The following is a 22,293-nucleotide window of genomic DNA, read 5'->3' on the forward strand; positions in this document are numbered from 1 at the left end:
CGCACAGCACCCCCCCCCACCCAGTGAATGCTACTTTCCCCCAGGGCTGACACCACACCCTCTGCCTCTGGAGCTCCCACTGTTCAGGGGAGTGTGGCGCCGGGCGGAGCTGGTTTGACTCTCCTGTTCCCGCCCACTTTACACCGCTTACTTGGCATTTCCTTTTGCACACAGCCAAGGATGAGTGACAGTCCAGGAACGAGGTACAGGGCAACGATCTAGGGACTGCTCCTTCCCCCACCCTGCTACTGGCCGAGAATGTGACCAACAGGATTCCCATTTCCTAAGGCTATTGTGCCTTGTGCCTGCCCCAGGACCCCACGACAGTAACACACTGTTCTGAGCTAGTCATCTCATTCGTCCCAAACTTCTGAGACTGAGCCAATCAGGTTTTCCATTCTACGTTTTTGTTATATTCCTGTCTTACTTTGAGATTGGTCTCTCAGGAAAAAGTGTGTGTGTGTGTTATTTTCTGTATCTGGTATGTATCTTAGGAACTACTTAACTGGATGTGCCCCCTTCTGAATGCCATTAAAAATACAACATATACTGGAGTTCTACCGACCTCTAAGAACTTTAAAATAACAAAAAAATCAGTCCTCAATTAACATTTTTGAATGTACAGGGGGGCACATGAAAATACCAGTTTGTAATCTAGGAATTACCTAACTATAAAAATTAAACCAAAATGTTCAGATACTATCTTCAGGTCAAAAGCAGATAAACCTATTATATTTCTATTGCATTTGATTAATTTTAAAAAAAACTGATTCTATTTGGAAAATGTATTCAGATTAAAAAAAAGATTAGATAAAAAGGTCCATCAGACCACAACACTTATAGCATTACCTTCCTTTGAAATGCTTTATACTTTTTTAAATAAGTTATTCTGATCAATGAAATCTTAAATGTTTTGCTTCTCATTTTTTGTTTCCTTACTGTCAAACCATTAGTCTTCATCTGCTAACTGGGACACCCATCCAATATCTTTTAAGATCTCTTGTAATTCCTTAATATTACCAAAGACAAATTGCCAAAAACTAGAATTTCCTTTTTCAAAAAATAAACGAAAATGGCACCAAAAAAATAAACTTAGAGAAGTACACGTAGTAACGTCACTTTTTAATTTAGTATTGAATCTGACTATTCTGAAAACTTGAATTTCCGTAAGGAAACAAAAAAGGCTAGGAAACACTGAGTAAAGTTTTCCTCATTTAAAAAAACTCAAATTACTCTACAGTTACTTAACATTATATATATAGTAAGGAAAATATTGCTCTAGGAAATGAATCTAATTTTCCTTCTACCCTTTTAAGGTAATCCACTGAACGTAAAACATAACGGAGACTTTTTTCATTTTAAGAATCTAGTTATACTCATCAACCATCTGGAAAACAAAATGAGGGCTATATGGATGAGAGGTCAATAAAAAAAGGTCACTATTGCTGGGGCTGAAGCTTCCAATAGGACCGAACGGATAAACACTATAATAAAGGCGGCAAGTAGAGAATGTAGAAATCAAGGCTTCTGCTCAATATTTCAGACTGCCTTAGTAACAGAGGGCGTCTGAACTTAAGAGCTCTAAGTCAAAAGGGACTACGTAGGCTGTTTGTCACTTAAGACACCACTGGTCTCATTTTCCTTTTCTTGCTTTCTGCTTATACAATATCTAAAAGCAAAGTGGCACCTTTTGGAAATAAGGTTTAAAGTTTGTTAAGAAAATTTCTTAACGTTGTTTTTCACAACACCTTGACACAAAATAAAGACAATTTCATTAACATACAATGGATTTGTTTGATAGTATCATAAACACACATGTATGATATACTATCATTAATTTCTAGTACAAACACCATTCATGATTTTTTAACAGGTGGAATTGCTTCATTTTAAAATATCATGGAGATATATCTTTAATTATCACTAATAAACTGAACAGTAATTAACATGTTGAAAAAAATAAATTGAAAAGAATGCATTAATAGAAGGCAGAACTTAAATGGCAATGTCACCAGTATCTCATTTATTTAGAATGTGATATACAACTAGAACACATCAAGCATATGATAAAATTGCAGCGCGATGTTCTTTATTACAACTCATTTGACACCTGTATTAAATAGAATGGAAGAATAAAACACAGAAAACTAAAAAAGCATACACAGCTGCTTCTAGGGAAGGGGACTAAGACGCCTGGGGTGGGAAGGAGGCATTCTCACCATTACACTCTATTGTCTGAAGTGTGTCTTAACACATGCATGTATAACTTTTTCGATCAAAAAATAATGAGCTTAGTCAAAGAGATTTAAAAAAAAAAAGTACAAGATTTTCAAATAAATAAGTAATGTACAATAACTCTAATAGAAAGGTATAAACTGTTGCTGGAGAAAACTGAAATGGCATCCAAAAGATGAGAGCTTAAGACTCCCTATCACCATCTAACAGATGAAATGTTAATCTGACTGTGCTGAATACATGCCAGTGTTATTTTGTATGTGCCAATGTAAAGAGATTTTTCTATGAAATAATAAAAGCTTAACTTTTGTCATATAAATTCTTTAAAAATCAAAGTACTGACAGTTGACCACTATCTTTAATTGCTAAATACTAAAGAGAAAACAGAAACTTACACAGAAGTCAAAGTTTATTAAGACAAATACAGGTATTAGAAAAACACAGGTATCCTATATTAGAAATTATTTTTAAGGCTGGCAAAAGTCCATTTATTAAGAGCAATAATATAACAAAATTCCTATATAACAAAAAAATCTAAAGACTTTTTCTTTTGTAGTATTTGGACCTAAACCAGCTTATTTATCATCTTCCAGTTAGTCGATAATGAAAGCTTATACATAAAGGTCGCTGATTATTAGGTCTAGGTATCAAGTGTCTATCAACACCTCCACTTCTTACCTACATGGCTGCTGGCCCTGTGTGACGCCCAGCACCCCACACCCCCTCTGAAGCACTGAGCGTGGTGTGCAGGCCCGGGCACCTGAGAGCTGCACAGCGCCCGGGATGCCCGGTGTCCTCCGTGCTGTGCGGAGAGCTAATCCGTGGAACAGCCACAAGCAAAAAGCACCTCACAGTGCACAGCACGTAACCAGAGGAGCTCTGAAGATGAACAAGTCGCAGTCCGTGTGAGACCGAAGCACTTGCAGGGTGCTGAGAAACCGGGTGGATTAAGGCCAGTGCCTTCGTTTCCAATCCTGGCTCCTGCTACAGCTGGATCATCAGACCAGTCACTTACCATGTGAGGTCTTTCCTACTGTATGGAATGGGTCTGTGGGAAAATCATGTAAATTATGTAAAAGTCTTTCACACACCATAAAGTACAAGATGGGTACAAATCATTAGAAATTATAACATGCTCTCCCCTTGAATACAGAACTGGTTAACTGTAGAAGCAAAACTGCAGCTTATAGGTGGTTCTCTACCCTGACTGCATGTTAGAATAACCTGTGAATTTTAAAATCAAATTTCAAAGTCGATTAAATTTAATTTGATTTAAACTGTAAACAGGGGGAGGGAATCTCTCAGGGTGAGGCCCAGGCTCTGCAGGTGACCCTAACAAGGCAGCTTGGGTTGAGCACCCTAGCTACACAACACCCTCCTAATTATTGCCATGCCCATCTAAATGATTTTTTAAATCTCTTTGGACTATTCAAATCTGTGCTCTCGTTGCTAAAATGATAATCAAGAGTTAATAACTACAAATAAAAGCATCGGGATAAAACTAAATATTTACCACAAGAGGGAGTAGGTGAATCAGTTATTCGGTTTCCATGAAATTAGCATAAAGTTTCTCAGTGAGAATTAAGTCACCCTTCAGTATTGGGGCGAGGGGGGGGGCCGTTGGTTCCAGGACCACCCCCTGCAAATACCAAAATCTGTGCAACTCAAGTCCCTCATATAAATGGTAGTATCCGCATGCACCCTGCACATCTGTACATCCTCCCCTAATCATCTTGACTACTTGTAATACCCAATACATAAATGCTACGTATAGGAAATACAGCGTAAATGCTATGTATATAGTTGCCGGCACGTGACAAATTCAAGTTCTGCTATTAGAGACTTGCTGGACTTTTTCCCCCCAATATCTTGATGCATGGTGGATGAATCCATAGATGCAGAACCCGTGGATACAGAGGACCAACTGTATATGTAAAAACACCTTTAAACAAGTTACAATGATATTTTATTACTAATTCTAGTTGAATAAAGTAGGCATCTTTGGGAAGATTTACAAGTAACTTTAGAAGAATTCAGAGATGGTAACAGGTGAAAAGCAGACAAGAATAGGTTTAATTCTTTCTTTCCGTGAACACCCTGGGGTATAACGCCAAGAAACAAAACAGTGCAAAGGTAGATGAAGAAAAGGGAAGAAAAAATGAGATCAGCAAAAGATTAAGTAACCGATAACCAGATAAGAGAAACTGATCGAATGCATTTCCACTTACGATACAAATATTTTCTTATGGTTCTCCGCCTTATTATATCACGTTACCAAAGCATATTAACAAAAGACACTGTCAAACATTTACCTGAATCTTGCCATGTTAAGCTTAAAATTCTTTAGCTAGTGGGACATACCTAAGACTGGAGACTTGTTCTCTGCTCTCTAGGTTTGGGAAAGGCCGCGTGAAGCAAGCCTTGGAATTTACCAGAACGTTCCAGTCCCTCAGGCTTCTCTCAGCTTATGGATATAAGTACTGTTTTCTTTTACTACAGGTGAATCTTAAAAATATGTTTACACGAAATCTGAAAGTGTCGGTTTAAACAGTTACGGAGCATGGCCCCAAGATCCTAAGTAAACTATGTCTAAAATGTCCACATATCAAGAACACATGTCACCATCAGCTGCTTCAGGTATTTCCACCCAGTGGGCTGATAATACCCAAGTCTAACGTGGCCAGAGTAGTTTACGACCATCTCTCACACGCCTACACCAGACACTACGCCAAAGCAGTCAGTAAACTGAGGAGTGTGCGCAACTGTGACAGAACAGGACATGGTTTACAAGGTAACGTGAACAGCTGTAGGTCTTGATCCAACTCTGTTCACGCACTCACTTTCCACAGAAGCCATTTCATCAGCCCTTTTGTTGTACTGCATATTCACCTGTGAAGACACTCCAGGGCCAGTGCAGTGACCAAGTCACATCAATACTCAATAAAAATTCCTGAACTAAATGAAGAACAGCCAATAAATCTGACCCAACGCTTCTATTGCTAGTTCAGAAGCGACGTGCACGATTTCAAGGGTGTGGGATGTGTCTTCTGCACTGCTGTATCCTCAGCAGCGGGCTCAATGGCACGTATAATAAATACTCTTTGGGAGAATGATAAAGTACATAAACTTAGCTACCATCCCAAATTTAAAAGGTTCACAAGGAAGACTGAGGCAAGTGATATATATACAGAGCATAAAAATGTGTATTTGTCACGTCTTCATGTGTCAAATCTATTTTATCACAGAATGAGGCATTGTACAGAAGTAAATCTTACAGAAAAGTACATGTCATTGAAAATAAATTTCTTACTAATTTTAGCTGTTTGCTAGAAATCTTCTAAAATGCAATACAGACTTTCCTTTATGTACCTAGGAAAGGTCTTCTGCTTTCAAGTCAACTGCCACCCTCTAAGCATCCTGCGAGTCTGTGCTGAAGCGGAGGTGTCCCCAGGGCTCCATGCGCTGACTGCTCTTCAGGTGGGAAGATGAGACAAAGCGAGGAGACAGGTGAGGGGCCTGGCGGTTCTTTCAGGTTTCTAGCCCTGTGAACAGACTGCCTATCCCGCAAGATAAAAGTTAAGGACAGAGAAGAGAGACTGCTGTTCAGGCCCTGCCTTGAGTAATTTTTGTAGGAAAAAGTACCTTTCACCAAAATGCAAACACAGGAGGTATAAGCCACTTGAGCTGCTCTGTCTTGTGTGGGCGAGGGTAAGGAAGGGCAACTTGAGCTGGAGACAGGCTGAACTTGGGAATCTCGTGCACACTGAAGAAGAGGCGTGCAGTAAGCACTGCATAATCAAATATCCAGCTTGTTGGCCAGCTTGGAGGATGCGGAGTGTCCAGAGCTCAGCAGACAGACCTGGTGCTGGAAACCTGGGAATCCTCTGCCTGGGGAGGTGACCTGAAGACAGAAGGAAGAGCCACCCTTCACCATAGGCTGAAGCCAAAGAAGCTTCCACAAAAGGACAGAGGAAGTGTATGTAAAGGCAACGCAAAGAGCAGCAGAATCCGGGGGAAGATTCTTTGCACCAAAGGTGAGGGAGGCTGGACGGGCTGAGGCTGCAGGAGCTCCCGCACAGACGACGTGAAGGCAGCTTCCAGGAGCAGCCCTGCGACACAGGTGAGCCTCTGACGCGGGTGCTCAGTCCGGCACCCAGCTCAGCCTAGAGGAGACTGCCAGGGAGAGACACGGCGTGGGCGCCAGCTCCAGAGGGAGTCGCCGGGAGACGGAGATTCACAAGTCATTTCACACAGAGACACAAATTCAGAGAGGGTGAGGAGTGTTCTGGAGTACACAGTCAGCACGCGGTGTCTGTGGTCGTTTATGTTCTATAAAGTCCAGAAAATACTTACGAAGCAAATGCTACACCACGGCTACTAGGGAAATACGCACACATACACATACATACGTACCTCACAGAGATAATAACGTTCGGTCCTAAAAACTCACCCTGGTGGAGTCTATTTTCTCTATTTTGCACAAGAAGCGAGCTTCAGGAGAAAGGGGCCCAGCACCCAAGCTGCTCGCACCGCACTGTGACTCGATCCTCTGGCCGCGCTCTGAGACGCTGAAACCAGGAGCAGAACCGTCCCTCGACCCCGGCCAGCGGGGGCCACGCCCACAGAGCGGCTCCCACCACCACCACCCCGCCCCCGCCGGCACCCGCACATGTGCGCCAATGACAGATACTGACATCAGGGTTACAGACGCATTTCAGCAAGTCGGCAAATTCGCAAATACGGTTCAACTGGTTTTGGTGCATGGACGATCCAGGCTGGGGAGCGTTAAGCCTGAAGGTAAAAACTCAGGATGCAAAGTGACCCACCTGAGACTTTTCACAGCACCGAGGGAAGTGCCTTTCAACCTCGAAGAAGAGCTTGAAGAAATATAACCAGAAGAAATTACTATGAAAACTTGGTAAAATTTCTACAGCTTGCACTGTTCCCTAAAACTGTATTTTTATTACTATTAGCTGCCCTGTAATAATCAGCAGTAACACCCATAAACACAGAATCATCTGGGGACTTCCACAGGAGCAGCAATGAAGGAGACGGCTGTCAGTAATGACTTCCGCTCCACAACCAGAAGTGAGGGGAAAACCCCAAGAAACACAATAATGGTAGCAACTCAATGCAGGGCATATGGGCAGAAAAAAGATGCACGGGAGCCCAACCAGGGCTAAGAAGTAACGGTGTAAAGGAGCTTAACTGATCTCAGAAAATGGTAGTGGCCTAAACGCAAGGGTTCTTTTCAAAACAGATTTGCTCAGAGCCCAAAATAAAGCCCATACCAAGGACAGTCTTTGTAATTCTTAAAAAGAAAAATAATAATAATAATCTCCTAAAAAAGAAGAAGTAGGGTAGAAATATAGAGGGAAAACTGAGGTTTGGCTTAATGCAGAGAAGAGGAGAAGAGAATCTACCTTAGAGAGAACCCTGGAAACGTGCAGAATGGGTTTTGTCTCACCAAAAAAGATGGGGGAGATGAGGCAGAAGACCACTCTGGATCTCCCTCATTCTCAGGCCTGAAGTGAGCCATGGGGGTTTTCTAAAAGGGGTGCTTAAAAAGATATGAAACGATTATTTGAAAATCCTATTTCTGATAAAGGGCTTGTACCTAAAATATATAAAGAACACTTACAACTCAATAATAAGTACACCAACAACTTAATTTAAAAATGGAGAAAAGATCTGAATAGACATTTCACCAAAGAAAATAGAGGAATTACCAAAATGCACAGGAACAGATACTCCACATCATTAGGCATCAGGGAAGTGCAAGCTAAAACCACAAGATACCACTTTATACCCACTAAGATGGCTATTAAAGAAAAAAAAAAAACCATCAGTGTGGCTATGGAGAAACTAGAACCTCGTGTACTGTTGGTGGGAATATAAAATGGTGCAAGCCACTCCAGAAAACAGTTCGGCAAGTTCTTAGAAAGTTGAACATAAACTCCCCATACAGCCCAGCAATTTCACTCCTAGGAACCCACCCAGGAGAAATGAAACTGGAGGTCTCCACCAAGATCTGTACATGAATGTGCACATCAGCATCATTCAAAATCAGCATTAACTGGTGAAAGGACAAACAAAATGTGGCACACCCACACGACGGAGGATTACTCAGCCACCAGAAGGAATGGACCACTGATACACGCCACAGCACAGATGAACCCTGAAAATGTAACGCTCAAGGACAGAAACCATACCCAAAAGACCACAGACTGCATGACTCCACGGACATGAAAGGTACAGAAAAGGCAAATCTACAGAGACAGAAAGTAGCTAAGTGGCTGCCAGGGGCTGGGGCAGGGGACCTTTATGTGTGATGGAAGTGCTCTCAAACTGGATTATGGTCATGCTTGTACAACTCTGCTAACAGACTTAAACTCCCTGACTTGTACAGTTAAAATGGGTGAACTTTATGGCATGTAAATTAGAACTTCATCCAAGTGAGGAAGAGGGCTAAAGTGAGAGAGAAAACATGAATGTCTGAGGTCAAAGGCAATGTCAGTGTAGCTGAATAAGTAAGTACCACTTAATGTCCTGTGGTAGAGAAAGAGCACAGAGACCAAACATGACGGCCACGCACAGCTTGACCAGCCCCCTGGGAGGTGAGGGCATTTAGGTACACTGGCAGTGCTCTGCCCATCAGACACGCAAGCCTGCCCACCGTGTGACCTGTAGGAACTAAGGCTGCAGAGCTGAGGCAGCGGCGGACGCAGTGCTGGGTGATTCTGGCAGTCTCTCCACAGTCACGTCTGCTCACTCAGGACCTAGGCAAGAGACTGAGAAAGTCATTCAGCCCGAGGTTCCAGGTTTTATAAGCAACACCTAAATTTTATATTATGGGTTACATAAGGGGTGAATCCCTCAGCACAAAGGACCAGAATGGAGACGAAGCGTCCCCACCTGAACCAGAAAGATGATCAGAGTAACGTGCCTGCGTGGTTCTGATATTTAATGACACGAGACCTCTTTCCCGCACCCTATTCAATGGGCTTCCCTGGAGAAGACAGCACTGAAAGGAGGGTCAATTAAGGACTAGATTCTGTGTGGAAACCCTTTGCTCCAGGAAGACTCCTAAGGAGAAGAGAGCGGAACAAGAATTTATCTTCAACTGGGAACGAAACAAGTTGTCAGAAGGAGGCATGATTTAGAACCTGGAGCAGTCCATTTCCTCAGTGCGCGGCAAAACTAAATTCCATTTATGAGTAACTGCTCCAAATGTGGTGGAAGACACTTCCTGCAGCCAGGATCACCCTAACCTCTCACTGAACGAGAGCTCTCAGGACTGCAGCGCACCCTCTCCAGGGGAGATCCCTCAAGGGGCCTCGTCAGACGCGCTGCCCTCCCGGTGCGGGCCAGAGCCTCCGGATCACACGGAGCGTGTCCTCGGGCGAGGAGTGCCGCCCACAGGGAGCACGCGCCGCCCGTCTCGGGACTGGAGAGCAGGGCTGAGGGCCAGGGTGCTAGAGCAGTGCAGCTAGGAGACAGCTTCTGCTGCTACGGCCACTGCAAGCACTGGGCCAAGCCCGACGCACGGCTCTCAGATTATTACAGGCAACACGGAAGCAGCCCCCTGTGGAGCTGGTTCTAAGTGATTTTTACGGATGTATCCCCCTCCTTGACTTTAATTAAATGCTCGAGAAACACAAACCAAAAAAGGGGAGCAGGAGGAAAAAAGATTAGCTTCCTCAGAAGCTGGAGAGATCCAAGGTTTATTAACTGTAATCACAGTCTTACAGACTCCGCTCTCTCTGCCTTTCCTTTTTTAAAATGTCTTTATCTTTCTCATCAAGTGAATTATTTACCAGCAAAAGGAGAGGTATTCTATCTTGGTCTTGACTGCAGGACCACACACAGACAAACGCTGGAACACTGTCCAGTCAGCGCGGTCACACATGTGACTGAAGACTCGCGACCTCCTGGAGCCTGCTAACAGGAGGAAGCGGCATCACTGCGGGTCACTCAAACCAGGGTCTGTTTCCCCACAATGCCCGCGGGTATAGAGGAGAAAGCATGCAAGATATGATGACGTTTGCAGTCGGCCTTCAAATACATCTGGCCCCAGTCATCTAATTTCTTGGAGACGAGTACTAAGGAATGGAGTTTAGGAGGGTGACCTCACTGCTGGTAAGGCAGCTAGTTAGGACCCCTGCTCTCCCCCCACCAGGCCTTTGGCTAAACTGCCCTCCCTCAGCAGGAGCCAGCTGACCGGCTAGAAGAGTGAAGGGCAGAACAACAGGTGCCTGGACGTGGAGTGAGGCCTGGACTTGAGCCTTAAGCAGCCACAGCTAGTCAAGAAACGCACTGGCTCAAGGAAGGCAGCTCCCGCTTTGGAAAAGCAGCTCTCCCTACTCCCCCTCCGCTAAGCTCCTTTGATTTGGAGACCGTCTCAAACCCTAGAGATTCCTTTTTCAAAGAGGCTCTAATGACACAAGTGCTAGGTTTCTGGGATTCCCAACCTGATGAAAAATTGCTATCTCAGGATCAGCAGAGCACCAAATTTAAATGTAAGCTGCTAAATTTCTTTCTTGGCAGAAATTAATAATGTTACCGTTTTTGACCAGTTATTATGTATCGGGAACTGACTCAGCTGTGGGATGAAAGGGCTTTTTTTTTTTTTTTTTAAAGTGAAATGATTGCAGGTTCCACGACTAGGAGAGCAAGTACGGAGCTAGTCAGTGTTTAGGAAGGGGGAACTTCAGGCCTGAAAATGCCTAAAGTCGTACGATGTGAACACATAATTTACCGTGCAGACTGGGACACTTTGGGAAAGAAAAAGACATCATTAATATTGATGCTAGGATAACCAGGAAAAACCAGGACTGCCTCAGTGCACCAGGACCTCCTAGAGTACAGCCATTTCTCTATTTAAAATCTTTCCATGATCCCCATCACTGTAGAGTAGTCTGTAAACCAGTCTCATCCCTATAACGTGGGCACACACCCAACCACGGCACACAGCACACAGGATGAGAACCGTGCATCTTCCTGTCTCTCCACTCCCGCCAGTCTGCAAACTCAAGGGCAAGAGTCCGTGTTATGGGCCTGACGCTCTACCTTAATGCTTGTCACACAGAAGTTCTCGGTAAATACTAAGCGGCTCAGTGACACTCGTGATTGTTCATCCTCCATCCAACATCACAATGTCTCAGAGCAGACGCTCCTGCGTGCATGCTTTGTCCACCCGCCTCCTCAATCCCCCAGCTGTCATTTCCTAGCTACGTGACTCTAGGCGAGTTACTGAACCTCTGTGCCTCGGTTTACTCACCGACATATGCAGGAATCATGACAATACATACTTCACAGGGTTACTGGGAGCATTAAATGAGTTACTGTATGTCAAGTGCTTTCAGCAATGCCTAGCCCTCGTAGTAAGCACCCAGTAAGCTTCTTGAAGGCAGAGACATTTGTCCCTTTTGATCACTGCTGCATACTCGCTCCAGAAATAAGGCCTGGCAGAGAGACACTCAACGAGATGGCTGAAACTTAATGACATACACACTTCTCTCCCCGGTCCTGCGCTTTGCCCCACAGTGCCACACCCTCCATACCCCACAGACTCCTGCACCCTAACAAGAGCACAGCACCATCCCCTTCACCATGGGGCACTGACTGATAGCCATCAAACTCTCTATGCCAGCTGTCAGGATGCCAGCTGTCAGGACACTTTACCTGAAGTAGATTACATGATACTTCTGAGTTTCCCACCTTCCAACTGTTCAATTCTAAGTACAGACAATGGCTGGGGGTTCAAAAACAGTTCCAAGAACTTTTTAAGTCTAGGACTGAACGCAAAGCTAACTATCAGGGTCAGGGCTGAAAATAAGGCAAGATTACTACTATGACCTTGTGTTTCCACACTTAAGGAAGGTAACTACTTTTAGAATATACATTCAAACATACATTGTACACAAAGTTACAAACCCTATAAATCATAAACAGTAATACAAACTCAGCTTACTTTTTAAAATAGAATTTTACAAAAATTAAATTACCTAAAATTAAGCCCACCATTGTACTTAAATATCCGGTTCCACTTCCCAGGTTAAGAAAAGACAATCCTGGTTGAAGTTTCAACGCTTCCATAACTTCTGAATAAATGCAAGGTGCTGACAAGTGTATGTTGCCATGCTTCCAGGCTAAGTCTTTGTAAGCATTGTCTCGGTAGCCTTCCAAATAGTAATCTCCGCGATCAATCGCTCTGAAGGCTTGCTCCACTCTTTCAGTGCGGATATACTGAGCTTCTTTTAAGTTATCAATTAAGTCATCATTATCTTCCCCAGCACTCACAGCTCCTCCCATGATAGTATTCAAATCAAACCATAAATTTTAAAATGTAATAAAATTAGCAGAAATGGCTTCCAATAATGTAGTGTGGTTTGTTTTCCTTTAATATTGCACTTGATTTCCAAAAATAAATTAATCCTGAAAGGGAAGAATAAAAATAAACAGGTTTAAATGAATGCTCAAAAGGAAAGTAATTCCAGCTTATTAAATATATAATAGTCATTATAACTAACTACCATTTCTCAAGGACATATTCTGTTCCAGGCACAGAGTTAAGCTCTTTAAATATATTGTTTTATTTATTCTTATAACCACCACAAAAGGCAGCTTAAGTTTGATCTCCTCTGTACAGACAGGAAACCTGGGACACAGAACTAAGTTACATCACCTCATACTGTGAGGCCCAGTATGGCAGCCACAGTCACACATGGCTACCCAGACCTAAATTAATTAAAATTAAATACAATTAAAAATTCAGTCACACTGGCCACACTCCAAGTGCTAAAGAGCCCCACGTGGCCAGTGGCTGCCATGGTGGACAGGCTGCTCTGGAAGGGGGCGCGGCTGGGGCGTGGCCCCCGGCCTTCCCGACTCCAGAGACCATGCCCCTCCATCACTGAGCCACGTGGCCTTCTTCAGAGTGTGGAAAGCCTAGGTAAATAAACACGAGTTACTGGATTTAAAGATCCTAAACTTAAACATCCACTATCAATTCCTAAATGCACCACATAAATTCAAAAGGTTAACATAAAGATTACCTAAACACAGAATACAAAATGGAACATGTTTAAAATGTGTGTATAGAAATACATATATATACATATATGTAAATATACATATTAAGATTGTTGTGTTTGGTAAACCCTGTCATGATAAATGAGACCACAAATTTTGTTAACAACTTTAATAGGTTAAGCCTTAGAACATACGTTATACACACGTAGGTACAATGAACTTCTAACAAGTCAAACTCAGCATCTTTGAACGGAAACATAAGTGCAACTTGATAAAATAAGAATTTCAATAGTACTATTCAATACACAATTTAAGCTTTATTCAATGCGCTAATAAGGAAATTCATGTATCAATTAATTTCTGAATTGATAAATCAGGCGAGAGGGAAAGCGAGAAACAAAAACACCCATATGGCCAAAAACCAGAGTTCTGACAGCCCACTCGGTCCGCTCCTGACTGGCGAGAAGGCGAGCAGCCGGACCGCAGCCGGACCGCAGCCGGACAGAGCGGCCGCGCCCCTAGGGCCTGCCCCACTGCCGGGGCCCCTCTTGTCTCTCCTCCTCTCCAAGCAGGGGAAACACTGCAGACTCGCGCCGCGCTCCTATCTAGCGCGCTCAAGCTCATGCACACAAACGGCTGGCTCCGACGTCCCCACCCGCTCTCCTTGGAAAGGGCCAGGGCCCGCGGCGCCATCCTCCCCGCGAGCTGAGCGCCCTGCAGCCGCCACGCAACGAAGGCGGACGGGGACAGACCCTTTCCAGCTCCAGCACCGCGCGCCGCGCGGGGTGCAATTCCAGCACTTAAGGGTGGTGGGATTTGGGGCCGCGCCGTGAGGCTTGCGGGATCTTCGAGGCCTACCGCTGGCCCGCCAGGGAATTCCCCATTTAGAGGTGTTTTGACAGCATGGCCTCTAAGCACAGGTTATAGCTTTCTCACCGGGTCCTCAAAGTCTTCCCGAGACGACAGAAAAGCTGGCGACGCTGGGCAGCGGCGGCTGCCGTCAGACCCCCCCCCGCCCCCGCAGCACTTGCTGAGGATCTGACGAGAGCGACTCTGACTACACAGAGACATTTTACAGACGGCTCTACCGAAACGCCGTAATCTACTAGCTTGAAAAATTCCCTTCTGCTCTGTTTTATGGCTGAAGAGTGACCTGACCCTTCTCGGGTCCTTCTTAACTCTAACCCAAAATCATCACAGCAAAACGCACGCGTGGACCGCACCACACGGGAGCTCACACTCTCAGTGAGAAAGGCAAGGGGAAGACCCAAGCGACCAGGGACTGCCGCCATTTGCCGCCATCTGTGTACTGCCTCACCAACGCCACCGTAAGCCTGGTAAGAAGGCCCTGGCACGCCCACTGTCAAGTGAGAAACCGTCCGTAAAGGATGGGGAGCTACAGCTCACGTGACAGACGCTGCTGAAGGTGCCCACGGAGCCCACAGGGAACTGGGGATCAAGGAAGCTCTCCTAAGGGCATGGACTGTGCAACACAGTAATGGGAGTCAGGCAATTTACAGGCTGAGGAAACAGCTCAGCCTAAGTCAAGAGAGCAGAGAAATTACACGGAGCTGGGTAGACTTCAGCCTGCAGGCCAGTGATTTCTTTGGGGGGGACCCTTTTGAGAGTCTGATCACAAACTCCCCTCTATTAAAAAATGAACAAATTAGAAGTGTTGCATACAATTTTAGAAGGCTCCTGAGTTCCTGGAGACCCAGGAGTCCACTCTAGTTTAGGAACATCTACTATAGGCAGCAGAGTCAGTCAGGTATTAACAAGGGAAATTACTTTTCCATTTTAGAAAGTGCAGTGCATCTGTGTTTCAGATCTACTGCAACACACCAGGCACTCAGAAGGCTGGAAAAAACATCACCTTTGTCAACAGGGTGTAGCGCCCAACTGCAAAATCAGATTTCCCAGACTCCTTTCTCTCTGGTCTGGTAGGAAAGAAACCGATCTGAACAGAAAGCTGAAAGGCTGTGCAGGAGGGAGGAAGTCAGGAAGGGCTTCCTGGAGTAGGAGGTACAACCTGCCGCAGTGCATGTTTCTTCAACACAAATGAGCTCACACGTTCAGCATACACGGTAATGACGTGGAGATAATGAAGGTGTGGTGGTTTACAATACATGTTCGTGTTCTGAAGTGACAGGAAGGCACAAGCTTCCACACACTAAAGGCATACCGTGGCAGCTCATAAAGACTTCAAGCAAAAAGCTTAGAATAGAGTACCTTCCTATGTAAGACAATTAGATGATGGGACAGTGTCTTCAAGTGATCTGGGGGACTGTGGATGCAGATGTAAAAATGCTAAGACGTTTTCCCTGAATTAAAACAACAGACTAATGAAGGCTATACCCAGGTTCATATTTTTTAATTTTAATAAAAATGACATCTATATGCAAATAAAATGATAACCCATAAGCAAATGGTCTTCCAGGGCCTGAATGTCAAAGGAGGACGATGAACCCCAGGGTTTAAGGCTGTGAAGGACTGACTGGCTGTGATGCCACCTGCAAACCCCAGCAGAGGTTTAGCTGTCCCAGAAATTTTCTTAGGATTGGTATTGTTTCTGCTGGTAAGCTGGCTGCACAGGCTTTGAGTGGCATGCCCCAACGCTATTTTTCCCACAAGCCCTGCTGTTTTGCAAAACATTAGGTGTTTTCAGATGTTATAGTAGAAAAACCCAGTACTTGACCTCTCAGACCCTTGAAAAGATCCTAGGAGACCTCAAGGACCCCAGAGCACATGTGGCAAGCAGCTGGCATAAACAATTACAAACTCAGATGCACAGGGCACAGCAGTTGCACAAGGTGTTAGGGGGCACCCAGCCCAGACACAGTGGGGGCAGGGGAGGGGATGGAAGGACCACACGAGTTGCCTAAAGAAGGCCTGAGAAGCAGAGACAGCAGAAAGCAGGAAAGGCATTTCGGGATGTAGAAGGGACAGGGGCAACACACCCGCTCAAACACTGCAAACAGCACCGCAGAGGTGAGCCCGGGGACAGAAAGCAGTGCTCCCAAGGCCAGAAGGACCAAGGGGCCTGGCAAACTCGCAGGCCACAGCACATGGAGCCTGGACCTCCTCCTGCAGACGGGGCAAGCCAGGGAAGGATTTCAGACAATGAGAAGCGCACTGAATGACTCAAACAGGATGTTAAGGGAAAACCAAAACCATAAAAGAAAGGGACTGTTAGAATTGGAATACATTATTTGGTCTGTGGAAGGCAATATTTACACAGTCATAACAGAAAACATGATTGCTGATTTAACTTGAATAGTCATTTAACCACACTGGGAGGATGAGAGGGAGGTAAAGGGGGTATGGGAGTTAACCCTTCATCTGTAGCAGGACGTAAAAGCTACCTTTTTAAGTTCCCTCTAGAGTGTGAGCCTCCTGGGGGGGACAGGTGAAGCCAGGAACTGCTATGCTTTGTCTGCAAGGCTCGTAGTATCACTTAACTTTCTAAACTGCGTATCTGCATTATTTGAACAAAACTGACAAGGTAAAAATGAAGACAGCTATATATATTTATTTAGACCAGAAGAAGTACAATAAAGACACATGGAGAATAGTTTCCTAAGGAATAAAAATACATTTAACAAATAAAATAAGTCTACAGCAGAAAAACCACGGAACAAAAAAGAGATCATAATATAAATAATAATTTACACTACAGAGCTTCAAAGATGTCATTTTATCATATACACTGTTCTGAAAAACTGAGTGAAAAATGAATCACATAGTACATATAAATTGTATGTATGATTATAAATTACATTTTATTCACTGATTTGATTATAAAAGTAGTATATGCATTTGCAGAAAACCTGAAAACCAAGTAAAATAAAAATTATTGATAAGCCTTCCTTTGAAGAGTCACTGTTATTATTTACTTTCTAAGCATCAATATTCTTATTTTTTTAACATAATGTTGGTATTATACTGTATATATTATTTCAGACATTCACTTAATATGTCTTAAGCATTTATTCATGCCATCAAAAATTCTTCCAAAATCCAGGGGCGTGATATTCCATCAGACAGATGCACCAAGTAACCAATCCCCTGACTACGGGACCGTGAGATTTACACTGATTATAATCAATGTACATATGACATGAGTTCGCAAGTTAAATCTGTAGTGAATATTTTGATAATTCAACAATCATCTCCTACCTTGAAATTCAGTTCATTTTTTATGAGTAAGGCAAACAATAATAATCTCCTAACTTGAAATACAGTTCATTTTTTTATGAGTAAAGCAAACAGTATTTAAAAAGCCATTACAGCATTAGGTCATGGAATGTGTTTGCCAGTTGTTAATTCTGAGATAATTCCATCTCGATCATGGAAAAGTGCCAAACACAAGTCAAGAGACCAAGGTCTAGCCTTGATCCCATTGATAACTTTGCTGTATGGCTCTGGGCAACCCTCCAGAACACCACTTCCTCACCTGTGAAATGAAGAGGCTAATTCTGATTCCTAAGGTAGCCCAGGGCTCTGATTTCTCTGCTATTTTGGCATCAGTTAAACCTGCATTGAATACAACTGAGTTTTAGTTATCTAGAAATGAGCGTCTGTGCCTCAGCATTTCTGTTACTTCAATCACAATTTTTTCTGCCCCACTCCTGCCATTTTCTCTAACATAGAAGAAAAAAAAATTTAGGGGTGTTCAAGTCCTGCATTAAACAATAAAAGCAAAATAAGGATTCTGAGAAAAAGAAGAAAGGGTAAAGGTAGAACAGGACAAAGTGTCAGAATAAAGGACTGAACAGCTTAAGCAGTTATGTCCCAGAAGGAAGCTGCGGCACTTACTCCTCAGAACAGTTTTCACTCCTGAGGGTGGAGGAGCAAAGGGCACATTCACATAAGCTCACCTGACATGATTTCCAAGTGCTCCAAAAGCTGCTTGCCCTATGCTTTCAAAATTAGGTCTGTGACTTTATGTACCTGGCAGCGGGAAAGAACTACTGGCAGCTCCATTCAACATCATGGTGTCTTTCAGGCAGCTCAGGGATGTTTTATGGGAGGTTAAAGCCAAGTCAAAGGAGGCAGGAAGCAAGCCGGTGGCAGACAGACGCCACGGGGCGGGAAGAGAACAGGCGGAAGACTGACCCCTCCCCTGCCTTCCTGGCACCGGTGGCCAGCAGTCACTCCTTGTGCTCCTGTCCCCGCAGAGGTGGGGACGCAGCCCACCCAGCTTTGGGGGAAGGAGACTGGTGACCCAAACAAAGGAGAACACACTACTGCAGGGCACGAACATAGGCTCTTTCTTCCTCAAGCCTTCAAGGATCTTGCCATGGGAGTCACGGACCAAGGCCGCTCTGAGTACAGAGAGAACCGCACGGGAACCTTTCTCAATGATGACAGACAAACACGAGGAAACAGAGACTTATGAAAGGAAGAAAAAGAAAAAATAGGGTGAGCCAAGGTTCGCTACTCCATGCCAAAAGCTGCTGAGAACATCTAATTAACTCCACGTCCAAGGACAATGCAAAGCTTGCCCTTGTTTTACCACTAATAACACACACATGCAATTCCCCGTGTACCTCCACCTACCAGGCACTGGAGTCTGTTTCTTCAGCATCCCTGCGAAGAAGCACTAACCTCATCTTACTGACGAGAACAAAGTTCAAAGACCACGAGGCAAGCTCACAGCTGGCAGGGGTGAGCCACAACGCAAATCCGGTCTGTCAAGCCGTGGACCCTCCTGAAACACAACAGCTGACCCAGAGGCTCCTGAGCTCTCACTCCGAAGAACCTTTCATTCTCTTAGCTGAAAAGATGTTCACTTCAGATCTCCTTCCCTCTCCTCAACCTCTCATTTCCTTTTTTTCCTCCCTTTTGTACTCTTGGTTCCAAAGAAAGAATGGATTAGAACAGCGGTCCCCAACCTTTTGGGCACCAGGGACCAGTTTCGTGGAAGACAATTTTTCCACGGACGGGGGCGGGGGCGCGAGCGGTGGGCAGCGGCAGACAAAGCCTGGCTGGGTTACCCGCCTCTCACCTCCTGCTGTGCGGCCCGCCTCCTAACGGGTCCACAGCCCGGGGGTTGGTGACCCCTGGATTCGAGGGAAATTAAGCATCTGATGTCATTTAATGACTGTACAGCCTCGGGCAAACTGTTTAACCTGTGATCTTCAGTTTCCCTATCTATAAAATGGGAAAAATAATAATCACATCATCAATTTGTGAAGAGTAAAGAGTACGCTACATAGAAAGCTCCTAGTAATACACAAATCCAGTAAATACTTCATTTTCTTTCACTTCTATGACACAATGCACATTGCAAACTTTCATTCTTCAATCCAGAAGACCAAAGAGGGAACACAAGGAAGCACCAGTTCCGGAATCTGGCGCCGTTATCACCTAGCGAGCAGCCTCCGTGAGACACGATTCTAGAGGGAGAGTGTGAACCCTGAAGCTGGAGCGCCAGGAAGAAAGGCAAACTGATAAGCCACTGTTCAAGCATCCACACTAGATACTCTGACATTCAGCAAGTGCTAAGATGCCTATATTCACAGGTGCGGACTTCTCAGTTACCTTCTCAGCCCCACGACTCCAGAGCTGCCCCTGCTGCCTTTCCCCACAGTGCCCCTCATTCTTCTAATTCTCCCCTCCTCCCCACCTGGGACAGTGGACAACGGCATGAACTCACAGATGGACAGAGAAGCAGTAGGTGGTGGCTCGCTGAAGAGTTCAAGGTACAGGACATGAGGGGATAAAGAAATACACATTTTTTTAAAAGAAGAGATATGAAGCAGCTCAATCTGAAATTTTTTTATTTTGAAAATTACAGAACTTCATATAGCTCCAGAAGTCTCTCCTCTCCTCTTACTCAAAGATCTGAATCTATGGCCTTGTCAAACCTCTACCACTGCCACGCAAGCCCGTGGTCACTGAGCCCAGCCCTAATCGTAGACCACAAACACCCTCGCTATACACACGTGTCTGTGACCTAACAAAACCAATCCTCGGGGAATAACCTCATCACGTTTGAGGATATTTACTTGCCATCTTTCCATTTTTCAAGAAGTATTAAGAAGTGCTATACTACAATCCTCATAGGAGCCACAGCCTGCAAGTTGTCTGCCTCCTCTAACTCGGGAAAAGTCTGAACCAGAATACTGAAATGGCAGCTGTGCTGTCCGCTTTCAGTCCGTTAAGTGACAATGTTCTTAGGACGTAATGAGATCGATGGGGAAGCATGAGAGAAAAGCATATGTATTTTCAGCTCCTCTTGGGTCACGCTTTCAAAGTGGGGCTTATTTTAAAGATTATGAATTCACACAGGACAATATTCAAATAAAAATAAAAGAATACTCCGAAGCAAAACTACATGGTTTGGAAACTACTCATCAGTTCAGATGATTTGTATCTGTTCCCTTCCACTAATCTGTTCCAACATTTCGTTATAAAATAAACCCGAAGATGAGCTCACGCCAAAGATGTTCTTGCTATATATTAACGCACTGTGTAGTGCAAAGACTGGCCTTGTCACACAGTCATTACATCAAATTATTTTGATGGCACCTTTAAAAACTTTCAAAAAGTCTAAGTAAGCGCTTGACTAAGCAAAGATAAAGAATGTAAGTAGGTTAACTATCGTTTTCCAGTATTATAAAATGGCATCTTTTTCTTAACATCTTTATTGGAGTATAATTGCTCTACAATGGTGTGTTAGTTGCTGCTGTATAACAAAGTGAATCAGCTATACGTATACATATATCCCCATATCCCCTCCCTCTTGCGTCTCCCTCCCTCCCTCCCTATCCCACCCCCTAGGTGGTCACCAAGCACCAGATGATCTCCCTGTGCTATGCGGCTGCTTCCCACTAGCTACCTATTTTACGTTTGGTAGTGTATATATGGCCATGCCACTCTCTCACTTTGTCACAGCTTACCCTTCCCCCTCCCCATATCCTCAAGTCCGTTCTCTAGTAGGTCTGTGTCTTTATTCCCGTCTTGCCCCTAGGTTCTTCATGACCTTTTTTTTTTTCTTCTTCTTCCTTAGATTCCATATATATGTGTTAGCATACAGTACTTGTTTTTCTATTTCTGACTTACTTCACTCTGTATGACAGACTCTAGGTCCATCCACCTCACTACAAATAACTCAATTTCGTTTCTTTTTATGGCTGAGTAATATTCCATTGTATATATGTGCCACATCTTCTTTATCCATTCATCTGTCGATGGACACTTAGGTTGCTTCCATGTCCTGGCTATTGTAAATAGAGCTGCAATGAACATCGTGGTACATGACTCTTTGAATTATGGTTTTCTCAGGGTATATGCCCAGGAGTGGAATTGCTAGGTCGTATGGTAGTTCTATAAAATGGCATCTTTCTGAAGTCCATGACGGTCACTTTATCTATAGACAGACACTAGTAAAAGCTGCATAAAACAAAAACACCTTGTTATATTTCAGTACCAACTCACATAATATCATAATTACCTTAGGGTATTTCAGAACAGGTGGTATTACCTGCACCATATGAATGAAGAAAACCAACTAAGAAAGAGTAAATTGTTCTAGATTTCCTAAATACAGAGATATTTCAGCCTTATTCATAGATCTTATGTCATGCACTACTACTAATATTCACATTATCAGAAATACAATGACTAGAAATGCAGGTCTGAGACCCTTGAGAAATGCAAACACACACACACCACCACATTGATACTATAGCTTCATTTCATTTATGGGGACAAATAGTTCTATCCTTATTTTTACTCACAACCCAGAGAAAGTTTAAGAAGTTCTGAGAAATGAACTGTCGTCCTAAGACAATCATAACAATGCTACATGTGCTCTGGATTGAGTGCTAAGAGCTTCACCTTAAGTTCAAATGATTCATTTGTCATCCGTGGTTCCTTTAGTTAATAAATCTCATTTTCAGAAAACTGTCCAAACTAAGCAATCAAAATGCTTGCAAAAGCTTTTACAACTATAGCTCAGTACCTCTCTCCAGCCTGCACTGCACACTTCTTCACCACGAATCCGGCAAGATGAGCACG

At 43.9% G+C, this 22,293-nt stretch overlaps 1 protein-coding gene across 9 annotated transcripts in view; it reads right to left on the minus strand.

The window, feature by feature from the left end:
• The window catches only part of PCMTD1 (protein-L-isoaspartate (D-aspartate) O-methyltransferase domain containing 1), a 61,228-nt gene that overhangs the window by 21,990 nt on the left and 16,945 nt on the right, over positions 1-22,293 (minus strand). Inside the window, exons 1-2 of one of the 9 annotated variants that reach the window (XM_060128527.1) lie at positions 17,723-18,786; positions 12,243-12,672 (exon numbers count right to left, since the gene is read on the minus strand). The exons of 2 other annotated variants lie outside the window; for them this stretch is intronic. In XM_060128527.1, coding sequence (XP_059984510.1) covers positions 12,243-12,549 — 307 coding nt within the window. In that variant the 5' untranslated portion in view covers positions 12,550-12,672; positions 17,723-18,786. Of the gene's footprint in view, positions 1-1,995; positions 6,137-12,242; positions 12,673-17,722; positions 19,752-22,293 lie in introns of those variants that run through there. 6 more of the 9 variants (XM_060128530.1, XM_060128539.1, XM_060128528.1 and 3 more) reach the window with 6 other exon arrangements.

This window comes from Lagenorhynchus albirostris, chromosome 17 (assembly GCF_949774975.1).
Source record: "Lagenorhynchus albirostris chromosome 17, mLagAlb1.1, whole genome shotgun sequence".
NCBI classification, from domain to species: domain Eukaryota; kingdom Metazoa; phylum Chordata; class Mammalia; order Artiodactyla; family Delphinidae; genus Lagenorhynchus; species Lagenorhynchus albirostris.